General features: G+C 35.0%; 1 protein-coding gene and 1 pseudogene across 1 annotated transcript in view; both read right to left on the bottom strand.

Annotated features, from left to right (window-relative positions):
- The window catches only part of LOC125930802 (diamine acetyltransferase 1-like), a 36,733-nt pseudogene extending 17,286 nt beyond the window's left edge, over positions 1–19,447 (bottom strand).
- The window catches only part of PHTF2 (putative homeodomain transcription factor 2), a 94,200-nt gene extending 74,752 nt beyond the window's left edge, over positions 1–19,448 (bottom strand). Inside the window, exon 1 of the mRNA XM_049642856.1 lies at positions 19,369–19,448. Coding sequence (XP_049498813.1) covers positions 19,369–19,413 — 45 coding nt within the window. The 5' untranslated portion in view covers positions 19,414–19,448. The remainder of the gene's footprint in view (positions 1–19,368) is intronic.
- Between the last annotated feature and the right edge of the window lie 4,895 nt (positions 19,449–24,343).

Here is a 24,343-nt window from a genome sequence, read left to right as displayed (position 1 = left end):
TATTGTGGGACTGTTAAATGAAGCAGCCACTCTGGAAAATAATTTGACAGTGATGACCTGATAATTCCACTCCTACTTATTTACCCAAGAGAAATGAAACTCAATGTCCGTACAAAGATCTGTACATAATTGTTTATGTCTGCATTATTCATATTAGTCAAAAAGTGGAAACAATGCAAATGTCCATTAATTGTGAACAGATAAAAAAATGTGGCACAATGGGATTCTACTCGGCAATAAAAAAATTAAAAAAAAAGAAGTACTCAAACATGCTACAACTTGGGTGAAATTCAGAATCATCATGTTAAGAAGCCAGACACAAAAGACCATGTATAGTATCATTCCATTTATATAAAATGTACAAAAGAGGCAAATCTATAGAGACAAAAAGTAGACTAGTGGCTGCCTCAAGGTGGGAATGAGTGACTACAAACAAGAAAGAAGTTTCTTTTTAGAATGATGGAAATGTTCTGAAATTAGATTGTGGTAATGGCTGCACAACTCTATAAATTTAGTAAGAATTAGTGAGTTAGATACTTAAAACAACCGAATTTTATGGCATTTATTTATATATCAATAAAGCTGTTTTGTAAAAGAAGAAATAGCTATATTTCTGTAAGATTTCTTTAACATGACAAACATTTAAAGTGATAAACACACACACACACACACACACACACACACAGGCCTTAGATCTTAGGGGAATTTGGAATGAAAAAACTTTTTCATCAAGTTTTGACTCCTAGCAGGCTATTCCTCTCTATCCAGAAGACTACTTCTGTTTTTTGTTTTTGTTTTTTTTTTTTTTGGTGCCTATGCTAGATTATTATTAATTAATGTTAATCTTGGCCTAACATTCATTTGCATATTGGTAAGATTTACTTCCCAAAGGATTTGAGATATTTAAACGCTATGTGGTGTAAATTACAGTTCATTGCAACTGAGAAAATAAGTTGTCAATATAAAGAAACTGTTGGCTCAGTTGGAGGAGTGTGTGACTCTTGATCTCAGGGTCATGAGTTCAAGCCCCACACTGGGTATAGAGATCACTAAAACTAAACAAACTTTAAAAAAATATTTAAAAATTGTCTATGCTGTACAAATAGTTGCTAAATTTGCATTATTTGGAATTTTAAGGTTTATTTGAAAATATGCAAATTTTCAAATAAAAATTAAAATTACGTGACATTTCAAATAATTGAAATTATTAAATAATTTTTGCTTGGATGACCAGGTAATTGCTACAATAATAAAGGGTGAGAATGAGAATTTTTTTTTAAGTTTATTTATTTATTTTGAGAGGGAGAGAGAGAGAGTGCAAGCGAGTGGGGGAGGAACAGAGAGAGAAGGAGAGAGAGAGAATCCCAAATAGGCTCGGCACCAGCAATGTGGAGCCCAATGCTGGGCCTGAACTCATGAACCATGAGATCATGACCTGAGCTGAAACCAAGAGTTGGACATTTAATCGACTGAGCCACCCAGGTGCCCTGAGAATGTTTTTTAAAGGCAAGGCTGTAAGCAGACTGAACATCTGGGCAGGCCATTTATATAGTGACTGGAGCACTTAAAAAAAAAAATAAAACAAATGAAAAAAACTTCTGAGCCTGTTTCTTCAGTAATGTTTGGGAAACTGGACCATGATGTGTAATTCATTGAGCACAACACTTGGTATACACTAGGTGTTTAAATTTTGTTTTTAACCCCAGCCAGGTCTAGAATTACACAAAAATATCATATAATTTGGAGAGAATCTGTGTAAGTGGACTTCATCAAAGTGATCTCTCCTGAATTTTTGGATCAACACTGAAATAAAAGTATGAGTTCTTGATTCCATGACATAGTATTTCAAATACAATGGAGAGCTGAGTTAATTTCTGATTTTTAGATACGTTGAACTGTGGTATGAACTTGCAAATAGAAATGATAAGTAATTAGGAACAGTTTAAGCTATGAAGGAAGGATTTGAATGCTTATATTAATTAGACAACAGCAATTATTAAATTGAAGTATTCATTGGAAAACCAAGCTCTCTTAGCCTTCAATTTTGATTAGTTCAGCAGGGCATTTCTCTAAGCATCACAGGTACAAAAACAATTTCAATAAAGGAAATTTCCAAAGAACAAAACATCAGGAGATGGAGTCAACATACTGTGAAAACAAATTAAACCTGAATACCTGTATCTAAACATTGTTTTTTTTTTCAATTTTTTTAAATGTTTATTTCTGAGAGAGAGAGAGAGAGAGAGAGAGAGAGAGAGAGAGACAACATGAAGGAGATGGAATCCAAAGCAGGCTCCAGACTCTGAGCTGTGAGCATAGAGCACGACATGGGGCTCGAACTCACAGACTGTGAGATCATGATCTGAGCCAAAGTTGGATGCTTAACCAACTGAGCCATCCAGGTGCCCTATGAACATTTTTCAAACACTCCAAGAATCCCTCAACTTCTTATTTCTCATTGTCTGCATTTCTATGCAGTCACTTTTGCTTGGGGTTACATAAATGAAGATTTTCCTCATTCACAGGAATTTGTAATGTATCTCCAAGTGAATAAAAAGGGAGTCTTGTGCTAATTTGCATCAAAGACATCAACCAAGGATACTGTACAGATCAGACTTAATATTTATCTCCATTTTGATTTGATTTTAAAAATCCAACCATATCAAACTACAGTCTGTTGACACCATAGTATTTACTTTCAGGGAAAAAAAAAATCATTCTATATTAGAAATGAAAGCAATTTTTAAAAAATGGAACCCAGTCTTATTACATGTCTAACTTAAGACATTACCGTCTTTACAAAAAGAAAGTAAATTAGAAAATATATATTCACTCTAAAATAATTTGTTTTATTATTTCTTTGCAAAAAAAAAAAAAAAAAAGGCAGGAGAACTAATTAGTAAGGGCACAGAATTAAATTCCTATATTTAAACTCCAGCCTCATTACTTACCAGCTCAATGAGTTCAGTCAAATTACTTTGAGTTCTCTGGGTTTTCTCATTTATAATAGTAGAGAGACATTTCAGAAGAAATTTCCCATTTTTTCAAAATCTCTCCCCTAACCTTCCCCCTCAAGAAATCAAATAATAATAACATATTTATTAGGAGTTTTGTTTGAGAAACAGTATATATAAAAATTATGCATAACTTGAAAATAAATGTAGAAAAAAGTGTTGGTAGTGGGTGATAATCATTGAAAACAAACAACTTAAACACTACCCAAGATGGCAATAAGAGGCTATGTCTAAAATAACCATGGACTGACTGGGACCCAGCTTGGATGGAAGGTCCCACCACTGGTTGAGGAAGATATTAAGGTCTCTGGTTTCCACTCCCTTGTCAGTCAAGGCAATTGATATTGTTAATAATAGTAGTAACAGTAACAATAACGAGTTAGCATTTATTATTTATCAAGTACCAGACACATGTTCCATGTATTAGCTCATTTAATCCTTATAACTCTATGAAATAGACATTACCGCATCCCTGTTGCACAGTTAACAAAACCTTAAATTGTACAAAGCTAAACGTAAGCAGCAAAATACAGGAATTCAAATCCAAGTGACTGGCTCCACAGCTGAGCCAGTAGTTACCCACCAGTGATTTCATTCACATTCTTAACAAAACCCACCCATGTTCTCTTTCTTGTCTTGGCTCTGATCACTAAGAGGTGTCTGAAGAGTGGCAGTTAACCCCTAACTGCTGTCAGAGACTTCTGTCTCTCATGTCTCTCCCTGGTTGCCTTCCTAGCAGGGAAGCTATCAGACCCTGTTAAAAGAGCAAATGAAAATACACGAAACTTCATGAAGTCCAACTTATTCAGCCCTAAAAATATGTAAAACAGTTAATATATTAATCACAGTACCACTTTGAGGATTAAATGTGCTAACACATACTGAGCTAACAACAGTAACAGACACATAAGAACTCAAAAAAGTTATCTATTATGTCATTGGATGAATTACCCAAAGCTTCCTTTTCCCTCATACTGCAGCATGAAACAAGGAAGGAATGCATATGCCTTATCTACATTCTTTCAGTTTTTATCATAGGATATATTCTCGTTTGTTATTCTAAAACATAACCTGACTAAACCACATATAAGTAATATGAATCAAGACTACAGTACCTTCCTTGTTTGCATATTTCTAATAGTGTACTATAAATAGCATAAAAATGTGTATCATATTTTTAAGGCAATTTAAATGCCAAGAGTATTACCATATCTTGGTTACTTAAGTACATTTGTATTTTAGAAAATAACTAACATTATTGCTGTTCATTCATTCATTTGAAATAAAAAACGAGACCCTGAAACAGATCTAAATCTGTTCAATTATTCAAAATCAAAACATTAATTTGTTTGGCTTCCTTCCATTTATCTATATAGGGTAACATTACTATGGAGAAAAAACTTAAGATAAATTGCTCCTGGGTGCTTAGTCCAGATTCCTCAGAATTACAATCTAAGGGAGCTAGTCCACTGTCATCATTGGTCAAGAAAAGTTATGCTGTAATTGTAAGAATCCAAGTGGCTATAAAACTGCTACTGACTCAAGTATGCCTACAGAAGTTATACCTTTAATCTTTAGTATGGAGAATTAAGGAAAAACTCTGCAGAAGAAGAAATAAAATATTCACTTACAGATTTTAACTTTATAATGAACTATTTATCTAGATACTAAGACTGTACAAAAGTACTAATTTTTGTCAAGTGGTTTGTAAAGGATTTGCAGTCTTATGCTGTATAGACCTGTATTAACTTCTTGTATTAAGAAGACAACTGAGGCTTTAAGAAGGGTCAGAAAGTTCTATACCTAGTATTTAGGGGCAGAACCCAAGTTCTGACTTACAACCCCACGTCCTTTCTGCTGAACCACATTCTTTTATGTAACTTGGTCAGCATTTTCCTAAGAATGTTCCACAAATACTTGGGGAAAAAAAACCTAAGTCAAACAAATTGAGAAATGATATCTTCTTTGCCTCTTAGGTAGTAAATAACACTACACGTATTTGCATAATAAAATCCTGTAATCAGAAACTTGTTTATCTTTGTCTAGCTCAGTATCTCCCAAACTCTTTGATCACAAAATCCCTCTAATTTTGCTAATGCCTACTGACATTATTCAGTATGCACTTTGGGAAATATTGCTATAGGTTAAAGCATTATGTTTAGCACTTAATGTAATAGATATTCAGCATACAGACAGAATTTCACACATTACCATTAAATAAGTTACTTGAATTAGTGTCTAACTTGGTGCATGGCACATCCTAAGCACTCAATATAACGAAGAACTACATGAACTAAATAAAAGTTTAAGGTAAGTACTGTCTCCTGAGAGCACTGTTCTCAAAGCAGCAGACATTTACCAAGTACCAACTATAAGGTAAAGCACTGGAATAAATGATGTAGATACAAACATAATGATTCCTACCCTTACAGATTAGCAGGGGGGGAATTAATTATAATGCAAGTCAAGCTGTGATAAATGCTAGAATACACAAATACCACTGTAACACAGAGATAAAAGAAAAATTGAATTTATAGAAAAATTTCCCTGTAATTGCTCTTAGATGGAGCAGAAGTAATTCAGTCTATAACTATACCACCATCTCAACATGTTTATATCTAGGATGATTAAAAAAGGATCAAGATCTCTCTGTAGTTTTCCTTGTCCCTATGCAGAAAGGATCGCTCCCATTTCAAATTTGCTTCTTCAAAGGAACACAGTCAAATACGACTAGACACTCAGAAGCCATCTAAAGAAGCTCCCAATGGCAAAACAGAACAATCTAAGCATGAATAACTGCAACAGTTTGAAGCATGTAAAGTATCTTTAAACCAAGAGTTCACAATGATATTTAAAAACAAACAACAGTGCTGACTTTTGAAGGATGGTATGTAACTACCATGTTACTTGGTATACTTGTAAAAAAGAAGAAGAATCAAGAAATAAAAAATACTACTGCCATGAAAACGGCACACATAACCTTTGTATAGGAGAAGTAGCTTGGGACACCTAATCCAGTCCCCATGGGGTTAGGAAAGATGTCCTTGAAGAAGATACTAGCTTTGAGTTTTAAGGACCAATTTGAGTGAGATTTAAAAAAAAAGCAGGTGTGGGCATCCCAAGCAGTAAGGTGAAAAGCAGCATGGAGAGACTTCAAAAAGTTGTATTTGGTGGAGGATGGAGTTAATGAATAAAAGCTGAAGGCTGGATGGGGCTAGAAAGCCAACTGAAACTGGATGTTAAAAAAATTCCTTAAAGGCCTCGGGAAGAAGATTATACCACACGTAAGAGGAAATCTTGGAAGAGTGTTATTCAGTAGGTAAATGACAAGGTCAAATTTTTATTTAAGACAAGTCACCCTGGTGGGTTGTGAAGAGAAAATATTTGACTGAAAATAAGAATGAAGAAAACAATGAAGGAAGGGAGATCACAGGAAATCTGAAAAATATCTGGGAGATAAAAGTAGTGACAGAATGGTGACTGGAAAAACAAACTTAGATGGAAATTTATGTGACTTACCATAATGCTTTAAAGACAATTCCACTGTAGCATTTACCATAAAGTATAATAGTTATTTGCATTTTGGTTCCTCCATGATGCAGAGTTGTATTAAGATAAGCGCTCAGTGCCTTATACATAGTAGGTCCATCATAAATGTTATTTAAAGGTAGACAGATGCAAATTCTACCATGACATTATTTTTTTGGAGAGACAGAGAGACAGAGATAGTCTTGGTCATAAAAGTCTTTAGTGTTAAAAGTCAAACTGTACTAGTAAAACTAAATGTACTGAATTTTCCCTAATTGAAGTCAATGTAATAAGGCTTCACCTAGCAATTTTCCTTTGTTTTCTACCAGTAAATAAAAATAAACCACACAGCAAAGTGTTACAGTGTCCATAAAGCGGTAATTAAAATATATCCTGCTGTCTACCATTTTGAGATTGGAAAAATAAGATCTCATCTTCTTGTTCCCTAATGTTTGAAAAGACTTAAATTTTAATAAGGCCACCTGACTTTCTCTTTACATACTGTCTCTTACCTGGTTAGAGCCACATACCAACCCATTTCTCCATAAACAAGGTAAACCAGAACTCTTTATCTGTACTTCTAATTCCCTCATGGGGTTGGGTGGGGGAAGACATTAAAAACAGAAAGCAAACTAAAACAAGATTCCACTTTAAGTGAATATAACATATCCTAATAAGGATATTAATTTTAGGCAAAAACTAGAATGAGAAATTTTTAAGTTTCATAGCTTCTTCAGCATTTCCTTCTTGTGAATCAGTCCCTGGTATTGAATTAACAGCTTTCATTTGAATAAACTCTAGGGGCCATATGGCAAAGAGCAATTTAGCTTCTAAGTTACTCTGTTAAACAGCATTTATAAATGTTATTCATCGTGCAACTATAAACATTCAGCAGGTTAACACCAGTGTTTTAGACACTCTCAGGCCTTTTCAAAGCTGGTACATTTGCCTAATTTTAGGCAGCCAACGGCCACCTACCAACTTATTTCACCACTATGTCTGTTACCATGGTTAAAGATAAACTCCAAGATATTTGGAATATAACTGGCAAACATTCTATCCTTGGCTAACATTTCTATTTTAAATCTACTCATCAGAAAATGAAAATGGTTAGAAACTAGTTTTCCAGTATGCCATAAAATAATTTTCTTCCCAACTCCCAAGAGGCATAAGAAGCTTTATTCATTAAAAATTTCAACTCTAGTCAAATAATACTGTTTCTTGAATCTCCTCATACCTGTGTAAACAACTACTTTAATTATTAGGCACTGTTACTGGCAACTGCTGTAGGCACATAGATGTTTCCTTTTAATGGAATAACTATTACATTTATCCAAAAGAAAAAAAAAAATTCATAAGCAAATAAGTAAGAGAACCACAGCATTTCAAAGAGGTTATGTACTATGTAGAAATTCCTATTTCTGACACATCAATGTATTTGCAAAACAAAAACAAAACCTTCTATTTCCAAACACTCAGTTTCTAAAGAGGACAAACATAAATACTAACCATTTAGGTGTTTATGTCTTCACAGTTTAAAAAGATGTTGCAAAAACTTTAAAAATAGATAAAGAATTTTCTACTGAAAGTGTTTTTGTGAAACCAGTACTTCTATACTCAGGAGTACTGAATATAGGTCCCCTTGGAGTCTGTAAACATTACTGGGTAGCCCAGAAGGATATTGCTAGGGAATAGTGAAAGGTTTCTTTCTTTTTTTTTCTCCGATTTTTTCCATTTTCTTTACCCATGGGAGGTGAAGCTGCTATCTCAACTAAGTACAGGTTCTGCTTGTTCAAAAAGTGAAATTCTGTAAGTCATGGTACAGCTGACAAGATCTCTAGACTAGATTTAAAAAACAAAACAAAACCTTGTTCCCTTATCTCTCAGTGTCTCAGTTTCCTCATCTGTAAAATAAAAATATTAGAATGGTTAATTTTAAGGTCCTTCCCATCTCTACTTTCTGATTCCTTAGTAAGAAGTTAGATTCTAGCACACGGCAACCTCAGGGATAGCCTCAGGCAAACACACATGAAGGAAAGAACGAAGGAAGGAAGGAAGGAAGGAAGGAAGGAAGGAAGGAAGGAAAGAAGGAAAGGAAAAGAAGGAAGAGAGAGAAAGAAAAGAAAGAGAAGAGAGAGAAGAGAAAGAGAGAAAGCAAGCAAGCAGGCAAGAAGCAAGCAAGCAAACTGGAGATTTCTGAACCTTAGAGATCTGTCTGCAAAATCAGTTCACTGGAATACTGGACTTTTTACCCAAGGAGAAATTCCCTTGAGCCTTCCATCAGGTTTTGCTTCAGAGCAATGTAATTAATTTACCTTCAGTTCCACTAACTGATTAAACAACAAATGGAGAGAAGTTTATAGAAGTAAAAATTCACAGGAAAGGAAGAGAGATAAATTACAATGCATTCTAGATCAAAGCTGAAATTAATAGATGAAAACAACCACTGCTCAGAAAAATATTAGAAATGGCTATTTCTATTCAATTTGCAGTTGAAGTTAAAGAACTTTTTGTTGGGAATGCAAGCTAGTGCAGCCACTCTGGAAAACAGTATGGAAGTTCCTCAAAAAACTAAAAATAGAACTACTATATGATCCAGCAATTGCACTACTAGGCATTTACCCATGGGATACAGGTGTGCTGTTTCGAATGGACACATGCACCCCCATGTTTATAGCAGCACTATCAACAATAGCCAAAGTATGGAAACAGCCCAAATGTCCATCGATGGATGAATGGATAAAGAAGATGTGGTGTGTATGTACACACACACACACACACACACACACACACAATGGAGTATTACTCGGCAATCAAAAAGAATGAAATCTTGCCATTTGTAACTACGCGGATGGAACTGAAGGGTATTATGCTAATTGAAATTAGTCACAGAAAGACAAAAATCATATGACTTCACTCATACAAGGACGTTAAGAGACAAAACAGATGAACATAAGGGAAGGGAAACAAAAATAATATAAAACAGGGAGGGGGACAAAACAGAAGAGACTCATAAATATGGAGAACAAACTGGAGGTTACTGGAGGGGCTGTGGGAGGGGGATGGGCTAAATGGGTAAGGGGCACTAAGGAATCAATTCCTGAAATCATTGTTGCACTATATGCTAATTTGGATGTAAAATTTAAAAAAGAAAAAAGAAAATAAAAAAAAAAAAGAACCTTTTATAAAGAGTCAAAAATAAAACAAAGTTTGGTCATTTAAAAAAAGGTACCCAGAAAGTTCACCCAGCAGTGTAGTATGTGCCTGCAAATACCATGTAAAGTTAGGTGGCATTAAATGTAAGAAACTGTATCTATCCTTCTATTTATTTAATCTATCCACTTTATTTTTTTTAGAGAGAGAGAGAAAATACAAGTAGGGGAAAGGGGTAGAGGGAGGGAGGAAGAAAGAGAGAGAGAGAGAGTCAGTCCTAAGTAGGCTCCATGCTCAGCAAGAAGCCCAACTCAGGGCTAGATCCCAAGATCCTGGGATCACGACCTGAGCTGAAATCAAGAGTCAGATGCTCAACTGACTAAGCCACCCAGGTGCCCCAATCTATCTATCCACTTTTTAATGTATCATTTGTTTTGTTTATTCCCCAAACACCTCTTGCCAAAAAAGAAGAAAATGATCTCAGATAAATAATGACATATGCTGAGAAAAAAACTATTTGTGCTAGAAATTAAAGCAAAGGATAAAGGAGACAGCAATTAAATGCAAGTACAGAATACAAAAACACACAAAAGATTGACCACTTCTTTTAATGTTTTTCTATTTTAATAGATACAAAAATGTTCAGTTTACAAGAACTACTAACCAAAACCTTTAATTAACCAAATATATTATTAACAACACTCCATATTTAGTGAAAGAGAACATAAGGCACAGGAACTGGTATTTAGCAATATTTACTGAATACCTACTATACACCAACACTGTACCTGGTGTTTACATATTATCTCATTTAATCATCATAGCAATCTTTAAGGATTCTCATCTCAGTATTATAGACAAAGAAACTAAAACTCAGTAAAGTTAAGAAACTAGTGTTGTACATAATTAGCCCCAAATACAAGTTCCTGAAGCATCAAAGAGATTGATAATTGTTCAAAAGTCTGTAGCAAATATAGAAAAAAATAGAAAAAAAATGTTCTCATACATTTAATTCAATAAGAGTTTAAATTTTTAAAACTTCATAGTTTGGGGGCACCTGGTGTGGCTCTGTTGGTTAAGTGTCCTACTCTTGATTTCAGCTCAGGTCATGATCTCACAAGATTGAGCCCCATGTAGGGCTCTGAGCTGACAGTGAGGAGCCTGCTTGGGATTCATTCTCTCTCTCTCTCTCTCTCTCTCTCTCTCTCTCTCTCTCTCTCCTCCCCTCACTTTCTGCCCTTCCCTGCTCCCATGTACATGTGTGCATGCTCTCTCTTTCAAAAGAAATAAGCTTTGAAATAAGAAATAAATAAAACTCCATACTTTAACTCAACTGACACAGTTTTATATCTGAAACAACAGATTAATATTTTAAACACATTTAAATATTTACTTTTATATATAAAATTGTTTGGTTCTAATATAAACAATTGGCATTTTAAGAAACAGTCAAAATTTATCAAAAAGTAGATCTGATGACCCTTAAAGATTAGAACATTGAAAAATATACACTGTGGTTTAACTTACATGCAGTTTTAAAGGGAAAGAATGTTATTATTATCTATGATAATTAAGACAATAAACCTCATATAATTAGATTAAATAAAGAACACAAATATCTATGTATTATTAAGAACTGGAAACAGAAAATTGTGTTGAATTCTATAGAAACTTCTTCCTTAACATTTCATATGGGAGGAGCTAAGTGATCACAATCTTAACTTTTAAGAATATAAAGAAAATAGTGAGGATCCTGATCTTCTTCTACTCAGTACAATACTGGTGGTCTAGGACACAGCTAAACAAAAGGACATAAATAAAGCTACACATCTCCACACTGAATCCACTCAAACCAATCATATGCTTTAGACATACTTCTGTAGTGGGGAAAAAAACCACATGTCTTCCCAGAACTTTGGAATGTTACCTCACTTCAAAATAGGGTCTTTGCAGGTGTAATTGATTAAGGATCTCAAGATGAAATCATTCTGAATTTAGAGCAGATCTAAATCCATTGACTGGTGTCCTTATAAGAAGAGTCAAGAAGATAACATGAAGATGGAGGGAGAAATTGGAATGATGTATCAGAAAACTAAGGATTGTGTTCATTAGAAGCTAGAAGAGGGACACCTGGGTGGCTCAGCCAGTTAAACAGCCAACTTTGGCCCAGGTCACGATCTCAGGGTTCATTGAGTTTGAGCCCTACATCGGGCTCTGCACTGACAGTGTGGAGCCTGCTTAGGATTCTCTCTCCCTCTTTCTCTCTGTCCCTCCCCCATTTGTGTGCTCCCTCTCAAAATAAATAAACTTAAAAAAAAAAAGCTAGAAGAGGCCCATGGGACAATTTCTCCCTCAAGCCTCCCTACAGAGGGAACCAACCCTGCTGACACTTTGATTTTGGACTTCCGGCCTCCTGAACTGTGAAAAAAAAATAACTTCTGTTGTTTTAAGCAACCCAGTTTGTGGTCCTTTGTTACAAAAGCCCCAGGAAACTTAAAAAACTTCTTACAGTATCTTGATATAATAACCACTGAGTTAATCCACTTCATTATCACAATAAATGAAACCATGAAAACAGAAACAGAAGCACTCTGAAAAATAAATGCTTTTAAATGTGAGGCAGTGCTATCACATCACCACCACCATCATCATCATCACTATCATTACTGTTGTTAAATCAACAGATATATATGTATACTACTAACCATCTTTTTAAAAAAAATGTGTATCTCCTCACTTTCGCATTAGAAGTCATCTAAAAATAAACTCTCAAATTAAACAAGAAAATTTTATAGTAAAAGTTTCTTCAGTCTGTTTTTCAAAGCTACGTTAGTACAGAAGGATGAGTGACCTGAAAGTCAGTAGACCTGAGTTTTGGTTTTATAACTAATTCATGACTATGATCAAGTTATTAGATCTACAGGCATCAGGTTTCTTACCTATAAAGCAAAAAGTTTAACAGAAACCAGATGATCTCTAAAGTCAAACTATCATGACTACTGCACAGCATAGTTTCTTTCTTCCTTATAACTAAAACCAAAACTCAAATTATTTATGCTATAAATACCCGAACTGGAAATGGATAAAGGTGGAAAATCAAGGACTTCATGACTAAAACGGGGAGAAAAACCTTAAGTGAAAAGGCAAATATTTGAGCAACTAAACTAACCAATCTATTTCTGGTAGGACAAGTCTTATTTTTGGCAAGTAAGTGATATTAAAAAGGAAGAAGTGGAAAACATGATCAGTGACTGAAGCAAGGACAGTTGAAGTTTATAAGTTACACTTAATCATGATTTTATGGTATGAGTGTTTAGACAACAAACGTCAACAAATACCCACTGTTTTAACATTGAATATTAGAAGCCTGACATTTTACATTTCTCATTTACAAGTAAGAATCTTTTTTTAGCCTCATGAGAATTTTTAGAATCCATGAAATAAAGCACTCTGATAAGTTTGGGGAACAATTCATCTGATAAGTATGGTGAATATGAAGTAATAATAATAGAAATAATTCTCATTTATTGAAGGTTTACCCTGTGTGGAGCACTTTGCTTAACATTTTACATATATCATCAGTTACTCCTAAAATAAATACAAAAAATGGTATTTATGTACATGAAGAAAGTGAAATTCAGAGACAATTAAGCAACCTGTCCAAAATCTTACTGGCTTTCAAGAACAAGGATTCAAATCTCAGCTTTCTAATCCCCAAATCTATGTTCTTGTTACCCATTAAGATACACAGCTTTGCACAGTGGTCACCCTCAACAAGGGCAGGTTGTGACTGAGAGGGAGGGATGAAAGTTTTGTAGAGCTGGTTAACATTCTGTTTCTTGATCTGAGTTGTTTCATAAACAAGACACAAACAGTCCTAAACACAAACAGGTGTTCAGTTTGTAAAAATTCATGAAGCTGAATACTTAAAATCTGTGTGGTCTTCTGAGTATGTTACACCTCAATAAAATGTATATATATTGCCTTTGCATTAGTCAGAACTTTCTGTTTTGCAAGTAAAAATCCAATTCACACTAGCATCAGCAAAAAGGGGGGGAGGGGTTATTGGCTGACATGGGTAAACAACTCCAAGTTTGGAGTGAAGTTAATCTTGTGGTGAAGTGAATCCAGGGACTAGAGCACTATGCTGGCCTGTGGTTGTCTCTTTTTTTCCCTATTTCTGACCTGCTCTGGTGCTGTCTCATTGTCTTCTGCCTACTGCAGACTTTCAATCCTTCTAGTGCCTTGAAAGAAGCAACAGGGTCTTTTTCATCACCTCTAGTTAAAAATAAAAGGTTTGGGGGAGCCTGGGTGGCTCAACCTCTTGATTTTGGTTCAGGTCATGATCCCTTATCTCCTGAGTTCAAGACCCTCATCTGTGCTATAACAGCACAGAGCCTGCTTGGGATTCTCTCTCCTTCTCTCTCTGCCCCTCCCCAGCTTACATGTGTACATGCTCGCACTCACTCTCTCTCTCTCCCTCAAAAATAAATACATTTTAAAAAATAAGTAAGTAAAATTACATTAAATATTTAATGGTACATATGAGAATATGGTTCAGGAAAAAAAAAAACTTAGAAGAGAAAAAGTAATAAACCCATTTGTCTGAGGCTCAGTACTTCAATTTAACAGCCTAATACTAATGGAAATCATTCTGGTTTCTCCAATCACCATTCTTGAGGCATTAATTTTTCTTCTGAATTAGTGACTGAAGATTATTTTTTTCAATAGGGACTTTCAAATTATTCATGACTATGGATGGCTACAATAGTACCAAATGAAGTTTAAAATAAGATGTTAAAAGAACTTTTAAAAATTTCAAAATAAATCATGCAGAGAATAATTTATTTAAAGGTACCCTGACATCATCTAATTAGATTTAATACTTTAAAACTTTTGTTTTTATTTTCTCCTCGAAATTTCACATCTGATATTAGAGTTCATGTTCACAACAGTCCACAGATCAAGTCATGGTCTTTGGGGTTAGCTAGTGCTCAGTACTCAAAACAAAAATATAAAGATGTCACCATTTTTAAGTGGAAAAGGTGACACTAAAGTGAGCTACAACTAAACATACATATGTTCAAGAAAATGAAGCTGAACATTTCTTTTTTTAAAAGAAACTTTTTTTAATGTTTATTTATTTTTGAGAGAGAGAGAGCGCACGTGCACACACACACACACACACACACACACAAACACACGCACGCACGCAAGTGGGGGAGGGGCAGAGAGAGAGGGAGACACAGAAACCAAAGCAGGCTCCAGGCTCTGAGCTGTCAGCACAGAGCCCAACAGGCAGGGCTCAAACTCATGGACGGCGAGATCATGACCTGAGCTGAAGTCAGACACTTAACCAACTGAGTTACCCAGGTGCCCCTGAACATTTCTTGGTTTTATTTATAGCAATACTTCCTACTATAAGCTGAATACCACTGAATGATAGGTCACAAAAATTAAAGAATGTTAAAATACTAACGTTTTAAAAATTATCTAATTGAAGACTTAGAGGGTTCAAATCAGATGCGAAAATTTTATTGTGTTTCTATATTATATACACTTTTCTGGCAATAAGATCCTGAGAATTTGGAAAGTTCATCACAATTTCAAAGGGATGATTGAAAAGCAGCTGAGAATGATTATCAAGTTAATGTAGTGAGTGGTAAGCGAAACTCAAATGAAGTTATTTGCCCATGGTCATATAATCAGCAAGTATCATATCAGCATCAGCAGTCAAGCCTTCTTTTCACTGAAACTTAAACACCTGTAAAAGGACTTTTTAAATAAATACGTATTTAAGAAAAAAACAAATCTGTATGACCTAAGAGGAGTGAAGGGAACTCTCAGGCGGATGGTAAAAGAAAACTCAAAATGGATAAAGGACCTGAATGTGAGACAGGAAACCATCAAAACCCTAGAAGAGAAAGCAGGAAAAAACCTGTCTGACCTCAGCCGCAGCAATTTCTTACTTGATACATCCCCAAAGGCAAGGGAATTAAAAGCAAATATGAACTACTGGGACCTCATGAAGATAAAAAGCTTCTGCACTGCAAAGGAAACAATCAACAAAACTAAAAGGCAGCCAACGGAATGGGAAAAGATATTTGCAAATGACATATCGGACAAAGGGCTAGTATCCAAAACCTATAAAGACCTCACCAAACTCCACACCTGAAAAACAAATAATCCAGTGAAGAAATGGGCAGAAAACATGAATAGACACTTCTCTAAAGAAGACATCTGGATGGTCAACAGACACATGAAAAGATGCTCAACATCGCTCCTCATCAGGGAAATACAAATCAAAACCACACTCAGATATCACACCAGTCAGAGTGGCTAAAATGAACAAATCAGGAGACTCTAGATGCTGGCGAGGATGTGGAGAAACGGGAACCCTCTCGCACTGTTGGTGGGAATGCAAATTGGTGCAGCCGCTCTGGAAAACTGTGGAGGTGCCTCAAAAAATTAAAAATAGATCTACCCTATGACCCAGCAATAGCACTGCTAGGAATTTACCCAAGGGATACAGAAGTACTGATGCATAGGGGCACTTGTACCCCAATGTTTATAGCAGCACTCTCAACAACAGCCAAATTATGGAAAGAGCCTAAATGTCCTTCAACTGATGAATGGATAAAGCAATTGTGGTTTATATACACAATGGAATACTACGTGGCAATGAGAAAGAATGAAATATGGCCTTTTGTAGCAATGTGGATAGAACTCGAGAGTGTTATGCTAAGTGAAATAAGTCATACAGAGAAAGACAGATACCATATGCTTTCACTCTTATGGGGATCCTGAGAAACTTAACAGAATCTCATGGGGAGGGGTGAAGGAAAAAAAAAAAAGAGGTTAGAGAGGGAGGGAGCCAAAGCATAAGAGACTGTTAAAAACTGAGAACAAACTGAGGGTTGATGGGGGGTGGGAGGAAGGGGAGGGTGGATGATGGGTAGTGAGGAGGGCACCTGCTGGGATGAGCACTGGGTGTTGTACGGAAACCAATTTGACGATAAATTTCATATTTAAAACAAAACAAAACAAAACAAAACACCAAGAGGGCAGATGAGAGGTGTGACATGAGAACAATCCCCCCAGAATGGAAGAGAAGGACAGAGAATTCTAGGAGGTCATTCCCAAAGGGGGATTTGTGGAGGGAGGCAAAGAACTACTAGAATATTTGAATATGACTGACTACAACAAAAGGAGTTTTATAGTTCTATCAGAGACTTTGGAGAATTAGGAAAATTAAGCAAAAGGAGGAAAAAGTTGCACAGACAGAAAATATCAGAGTATATGGCATGACATAGCTCTAAACAACACATATACAAACAGAAGCTCTGCATAGTGATTTCACCAAAATTTGTAGTCATTGGGAGGATTCGGGTAAGGAATACTGGTTGAAGAGGGACTCATAAAAAAGCTAAATCTTTATCATACAGTCAGAAATCAACAAGTAACATCTATAATGAAATAATCAAGAAAGGGCCAAGTTTAAAACACAAATACCATTAGAAAAAAAAGCAGTGTAATTTAATAGGGCACTAATGCATTTTGAACAGGACAATTATTTGTTGTATTGGGCTATGTTACAGTACAGATAAGCAAACTAAGGCCTGTGGACCAAATCTAACCCACTGCCTGTTTTTGTAAATTAATTTTTATTAGAAAACAGCCATACTCATTCATTCATTCATTTATGTACTGTCTATGGCTGCTTTTGTACCATAGAACAGCAGAACTGAATAGCTGTCACAGATACGTATGACTCTCAAAGCCTAAAATATTTACTATATGGCCCTTTACAGAAAAAGTCTGCCAACCCTTGTTTAGAGTATTGCATGACATTTAGTATCTGTGATTTCTAACCCACAAATATCAGCATTCTCCCAAAAGTAATTAAGAAAACCAAAACTTCACACCCCACACTTGTAACCCATCCTTCCTAACTCCCTACCAGCGATGAGGAGTAGTAGAACTTTGGTTTCAGCTATAAAGAATGTAAAATCATTGCCTCTGGGGAGCAAAGCTCAGAAGTTGGGTAAGGACAGGGAAAGGTAGTACTGGTGGCTATTTTTTTTTTCCCAATTAGCCCAGAAACATTAATTTTTCAAAGCAGTCACATGTATTTCTTCAAGACAATTAAATTTAAAAGCAAAATTTAAAAATAGAGCAAATAAAATCTGGTTAATGGTTCTGGTGACTCAGTAACATAAAATGTGTGATTACATTTGCTAGATATAATTTGTGACATCTGTTATGGTTGCTCTGGAGAATTTTTTGGTTGCACATATCTAAAGCTGCTAGGTAAATGACCCGCAGATAAGAAGGGTATTAGTGAGCTAACTGAATGCGAGTGTAATATTTCAAACCCTCCGTTACCAAGAAAGGACAGTAAATCTAGCATGTTCTACAAATGATCTTCAGTGAAGTTTGAAATGTTTAACATAAAAAACCAGATAGATAAAATGCTTAGTAAACATTACTAACTCTCATAATAAGTAGGCATTAACAGAAAAGCTTTCAAGGATTTATGTAGGAAATAAAAAAAAATAAAAAATAATTTTGTTTTAGTTTCATTATTCAGTTTTAAGTTGAATGGAAGTTTAAAGGTAAAGATGACATGAATACAGAACTACAAAAGACAGAATTAATAGTATGATCAATGTCAATACTTCCAATTCAGTACCTTATATGAAACATGTGATCCTGTATATCTGTGGCATGTTCTACACAGAAGAGAAACACATCCAAAGACAGACTGTATTCTCAGGTTTGCTTAATCTTGAAAGCACTCTAATTACCATTTCCAATTCAAGTAAACTTACAAATTGTCTGATTTTACCCCATATGAGAAAAGCTTTAAATATATAATTATATTTTGTTAATAGGGACTTGAAGAATAAGGCATCAAAAATGTTTTAAACTATGAAAACAAACATAACTCACTATATACACTAAAAATCTAAAATACTACATATAACAACATACATTTTAAAGAGTCTAAACAACACTCTTCAGGAAAAAACACTTTATTTTCAAAAAAGACATTTATTCTCTTGCACTTCATAAAAATATTACATTGAAAGCTTATTTTGAAATATATAGAGGACACAGCTAGTTTAGTAGTTAGGACAATTAATCCTAAAACATCAAAATAAACATTTTACTATTTTGGTTTGAAAAACACAGACCTCAAAGGTTTATTTTATTTTATTGAAAAGATTCAACTGTTGAGTTGAACTTACAAGAAACAGATTAAGACTATATTTTCTAGATATAAAAAGTTATAAAATTACAAGACTTCTGCTAACCTAGCTTTAAAAGAAGTTAATGCAAGAAAAATTTAATGCTTTTATAAAATGCTAATTATATTCAAAGTCCTGGAAATCTGGCTTATATTATAACTGAAAATAATTAATCTAGCTACTTTAATAATGTGGAGTAAACAGTGGAGAAAAACACTGTGAAGCATCATCTTTCTAATTTCTTTAGAAATAAAATTAGCACAAGAAAAACCAAAATGCTCCCATTCCACTCAAAAGATCCTGAAATCTGTATGTCATTATTTCAGGTAATATTTGACATAAACCCATAGCACCTTAAGAAAAAGCATGCATTTTTAGAATAAAAATATTTAAAAGGTTGAAAGCTTTGACGATCAACTTACCTTCTTTTGATACCAGACTATAGCATCTGTGACTTTGGACGCCATTTATTCCACTGAAATCACACATTCGTCATTTTAGGCTGTGCAAGAGAGAAAAACACACAGACGACTTTATTTCCAACGTCCAAAATGAGACTAAACAACACGCGAACATAGCACTCTGGTTACTTGCAGAGCAAGGGGTGTATGACTATACTTGTATTACACCCTTCCTCATTACTATTTTAGCAACAGGTTCTCTTAAGTAAACAAAAATCAGTTGCCATAATAAAAGGATCTTTCTAAGAGAATGTAACACTTGAATTTTCTAACAAGATGGATTTTTTTAAATAAGCCTTTTAAATAAATTTCAGAATTTCCCAGGTTATACTGGAACTTCTTCATTTAAAAGTAGAAATCCATTCATTCACTCAGTAACAGATCAGTTTTGCTACAGTTCCTATCTAGGAACTAGTGCCAATTACTGTTGCTAAAGGATGGCTTGATAAAGATGCCAAAGTTTATAATCATATTTAATGCTCCCTGGTACTCAGTAAACAGAACTTCGAACTAAAATCAAATAACTGGAGAAACTTAACTAATTTATGTTAAATACTAAACTGATATCAGGGTTAGTTACAGAGGAATAATTAATATTAAACACTTCCCAGATATCAGTCTGCTAATCTTCAGAAATTTACCACAGACCATTTCATAAGCATATTGTGTGTGTTTGTCTAAATGAGTTCTGGATTCAAAACTTAATGGTTCCTTAGCCCTGGACAGAATTAATTCCAGGCTGATTCCAGTTAACTCTGGAATACTTCTTTAGTCATAAGACCAGGCTGGCATGGAGGGTATGGTGTTAAGGATGAGCCTAAACAGGTTCAAACACAAACACTTGCCCCAGAACTCATTACAAACCAAGATCATCTAAGGCTACAGAGGATGTCAGGGAAATCCTGGGAGTAAAGTACCCTAGTGAGCACATGCAGGTCTGCAACTTTAGAGATGCTACTGCTACAGAGTCTGCCCAGAGTAAACAAAATACCAGGTTTACAAATCATTCTTGGAAGCATATGAGGATTCAAATATAAAGAAAATTAGTATCCACAAGTTCAAATGTTCAGATGATCAGTCTCTAAATAAAATTTAAGGCAGAATTTACTTGATGTGTGTATTTTTGACAGTGTTATAAACCAGATTGTTTTATTACCTTTCCTACGATAATAATAATTCCATCTTTAACTGACCAAATTCAACCAAACTATGTTTTGAAATTCCAGACAAACGGAGGAGCATAGAGTCTAAAGACCTGGATTCAAATACTGTCTTCCACTATCTGGTATGTAATATTGAAAAAGCAACTCAATCTCTCTAACCTGTTTCTTTCACTAGTACAATAGGAATGACTATCTGTTCATCCCTTGGAGGGTTTTGTGACTGATAAGATGATATACATAAAATGCCTACCAGAGTCCAGTACGTAGAACAGATGTTAATTATGATTATTTTTATTATTAATTTTATATTTAAAAATCCTGCAAGCCAAGAACTGGGAAGTGTTTATATTTCCTTTTTTAAACACGGCAAAAGGTTTAGAGAAGGAATACCTGTAATCAGTTTTTGTTGACATTTAAAATAAAAATAGCTACCAGACTATCATAAAATCACAATGTCAATTTCCAACTACATGCACATGGGAGTATTTAGAGATTTCAAAGTTCACCGCCATTGAAGTTAGTCAGGTATGGCTACTTCCATTTTTCTCACCAGGGTTTTTGGGGAAGCTTTCCCTTACTACTGATTTAAAATCTCTCATTTTGGGGGCGTCTAGGTGGCTCAGTCATTTGATTGTCTGACTCTTGATTTAGCCTCAGGTCATGATTGATCCCAGGGTTATGGGATCTAGCCTTGAGTCGGGCTCTGTGCTGGGCATGGAGCCTGCTTGGGATTCTCTCTCTCCCTCTGCCCCTTTTCCCCATTCGTTCTCTCTCTCTCTCACTCACTCTCTCTTTCCCTAATTAAAAAAACTAAAATTAAAAAAATTAAAAAAAAATAAAATCAGGGTGCCTAGGTGGCTCAGTCAGTTAAAGCGTCCAACTTAGGCTCAGGTCATGATCTCAGAGTTTGTGGGTTCGAGCCCCACATTGGGCTCTGTGCTGACAGCTCAGAGTCTGGAGCCTGCTTAGGATTCTGCGTCTCCCTCGCTTTCTGCCCCTCCCCCACTCATGCTCTCATCCTCTCTCTCTCTCTCTCTCTCAAAAATGAATAAACACTAAAAAATAAAATAAAATAAAATAAAATAAAATAAAATCTCCCATTTTTTTTCCTAGACATCTCTGAGAGTAGTTCATTAGCTTCAACACATTTCATCCTAGAAGTTTTTTCCATTCATTCTCCCCTCTCCTGCCCTTCACCTTTGCCAAATGCAAAAGCAGAAAAAATGGTACAAAAACTATGAGAATCTCAACATTTCACTTTAACCTCCTATCTCTTTACCTAATCTTTATTGACAAAAATTCCAGGTTATCTACCAAGATAAAAGATCCTCTCTCCTAATCCTCCAGGAGTGCAAATAATATGCATTTCATATACAAAATGTGAAAGGATTTTTTATTCACTCCATCTATTAAATGTATGAGATATTTAATACATTTGGGGAATCTTTAAGTGGTTACATATAAACAGTAATAACTTTTTTAAAAAAAGCTTCAATGAAAGTGAGGAAAACATTGCCTGCTTCAAATAAAATGATCTAAAAGATTATTTTTTAATATACTTTGGTTTACACCAAGCTACACTTAGAAATAAATTTTGAAAATCATTTATAACAGGACACAAAGTATATGAAATGTTATAAACATTTTATTTGTATTTCTTTGGATCTACAGAAATAAAAAGTCAATCTACTTTTTTTTTTTAAACAAGCCTTTCCTCAGTAATGGCAAGGTTTGTTCTGCAAACTCATTTAATAGTTTTTCCATTGTGTCAACAGCCTTTCAGTGACACAAGTGGCTCATACCTATTTTTAAAACAGGTTTTACAGCATGCTGAGATAGATTTCTGAATTGGACATCTGAAAAAGTACACTCAGAGACACCCAAATTTCATACAACAAGAATAAGTCAACAAACGATTTCATGAATAATTAAGATGATTCTAACAGTCCAGAAACACAGGTTTACAGTCTCTATCATATTGATAGTTCATGCTGTTTTTAATGCTACATTATGACACTAAAGTTAATTTACAGACAAAAAGAGGGGCATAGAAAGCTTACTGGGTACCTTGAATTGAGAATCTTAATCTTTTTTGATCAACTGATCTCAGAGAAGGATGGGTATTAAGATATAGAAATAATCCAATTATAAACCACAGAGCTAACTGCAGACATAACATTTAAATATCAGTATAGACGGTTCCTCTGAGCTAATTCTCTCCTTAACACTGCTTTAATCATTATACCTTGTCAAAACACCTGAAAATACTTTACTATGTCAAGGACAACGCAAAATGCATTTATGATGCCAAAGCCCAGGGTAGAGAAAAAGGACGACTACAAAGAGATCGTATGTTGAGTACACCTTTATAAAATCTCACTATAACAAATATAGTAATGCCCAAGGGTATTCTTTGTAGCTTAAAAAAAAGGGGGGGGGGGAGGTTTTTAACCATTCCCTATGTTAGAACAAAACCCAGTCTATCAAAGACTAGGGGCGCCTGGGTGGCCCAGTCAGTTAAGCGTCTGACTTCAGCTTAGGTCATGATCTCATGGTTGGAGAGTTGAGCCCCGTGTTGGACTCTGTGCTGACAGCTAAGAGCCTGGAGCCTGCTTTGGATTCTGTGTCTTCCTCTCTCTCTCTTTGCCCCTCTGTGTGCCCCTCTGGCTCACACTCTGTCTCTCTTTCTCTCTCTCAAAAATAAACATTAAAAAAATGTTAAAAAAAAAAAAACAAACAAAAAAAAAAAAAAAAAAACAAACCCAGTCTATCAAACACTACAAATGTTATAAGGAACTTCTCTCATTATTCTGAAACAAACTTCTTTGCTTTACCATGGTTCTCACCATGCTCCAAAACAACTCATTCATGCCCACCCCTGATGCTTCGCCTGTGCTGTTATTCTCATTCCTTTTCTCCACTCAACCATCCTCTTCAGTCAGTTAGAATCCTACTTACTCTAAAATGAAGCTTCTTACAAGTGTTCACTTGGACAAAAAGTGCTGAAGCTTGATGTCTCTTTCAGACTGGTCTGTACTAATAAATCTGGTATTTAAATAAAAATGAAAAGCAGTATAGCCACATGTCATTTGATTACATGTAAACACTGTAAAGGAAAAAAACAGATGCATCTTTCTTCCTTTGTGTCTCTAAATACCCAGTACTTTAAAATAGGCGTAGAGGAAGTAGAGCAGAGAAAAAGCAATGACTAAGCATCAGGAGAATTGGGTTCTAGATCCAAGTTCTGACGCTAAATGAGATGTGCTTTTGAATTAGTTACTGAGTTCTCTGGGCCTTAGTTTCTCACTAGTGCCATCTAGCCAAACATTCCACAACTCAATAAAGACTAAACAACTAACAATTCTAATAATGTACAGGAGTTTCTCTGCATTCCTTTACTAACTCACCCCAAAACACGACCATTAGTTAAACCAGTGTTACATAAATGGAACTTAACGTAATAAAACCTTTAGAAAAAATGGAACATGGGTTATTTTTAAAAGGCAGTTTATGCAAATCTCCTCAGACCCTGATTTCATTATTAGTCTGTTCAACAACCTTCTATCACTGTCTACTGCCTTTACAAACCTATCTAGACCCTCTACCCTTTAGAATTAGACTTTTTAAAATCTCACCCTAACCAACTTACCAACATTACTGCTATCATCTTCTCATACACCCTATTTCATTCATTCATTCCTTTATTCATGCACTCATTTATTTATTTACAACCAGGTTGGTTAGCATATAGTGCAATAATGATTTCAGGAGTA

Source organism: Panthera uncia, chromosome A2, assembly GCF_023721935.1.
Source record: "Panthera uncia isolate 11264 chromosome A2, Puncia_PCG_1.0, whole genome shotgun sequence".
NCBI lineage: Eukaryota > Metazoa > Chordata > Mammalia > Carnivora > Felidae > Panthera > Panthera uncia.
This window is presented reverse-complemented; position numbering and strand designations above follow the sequence as displayed.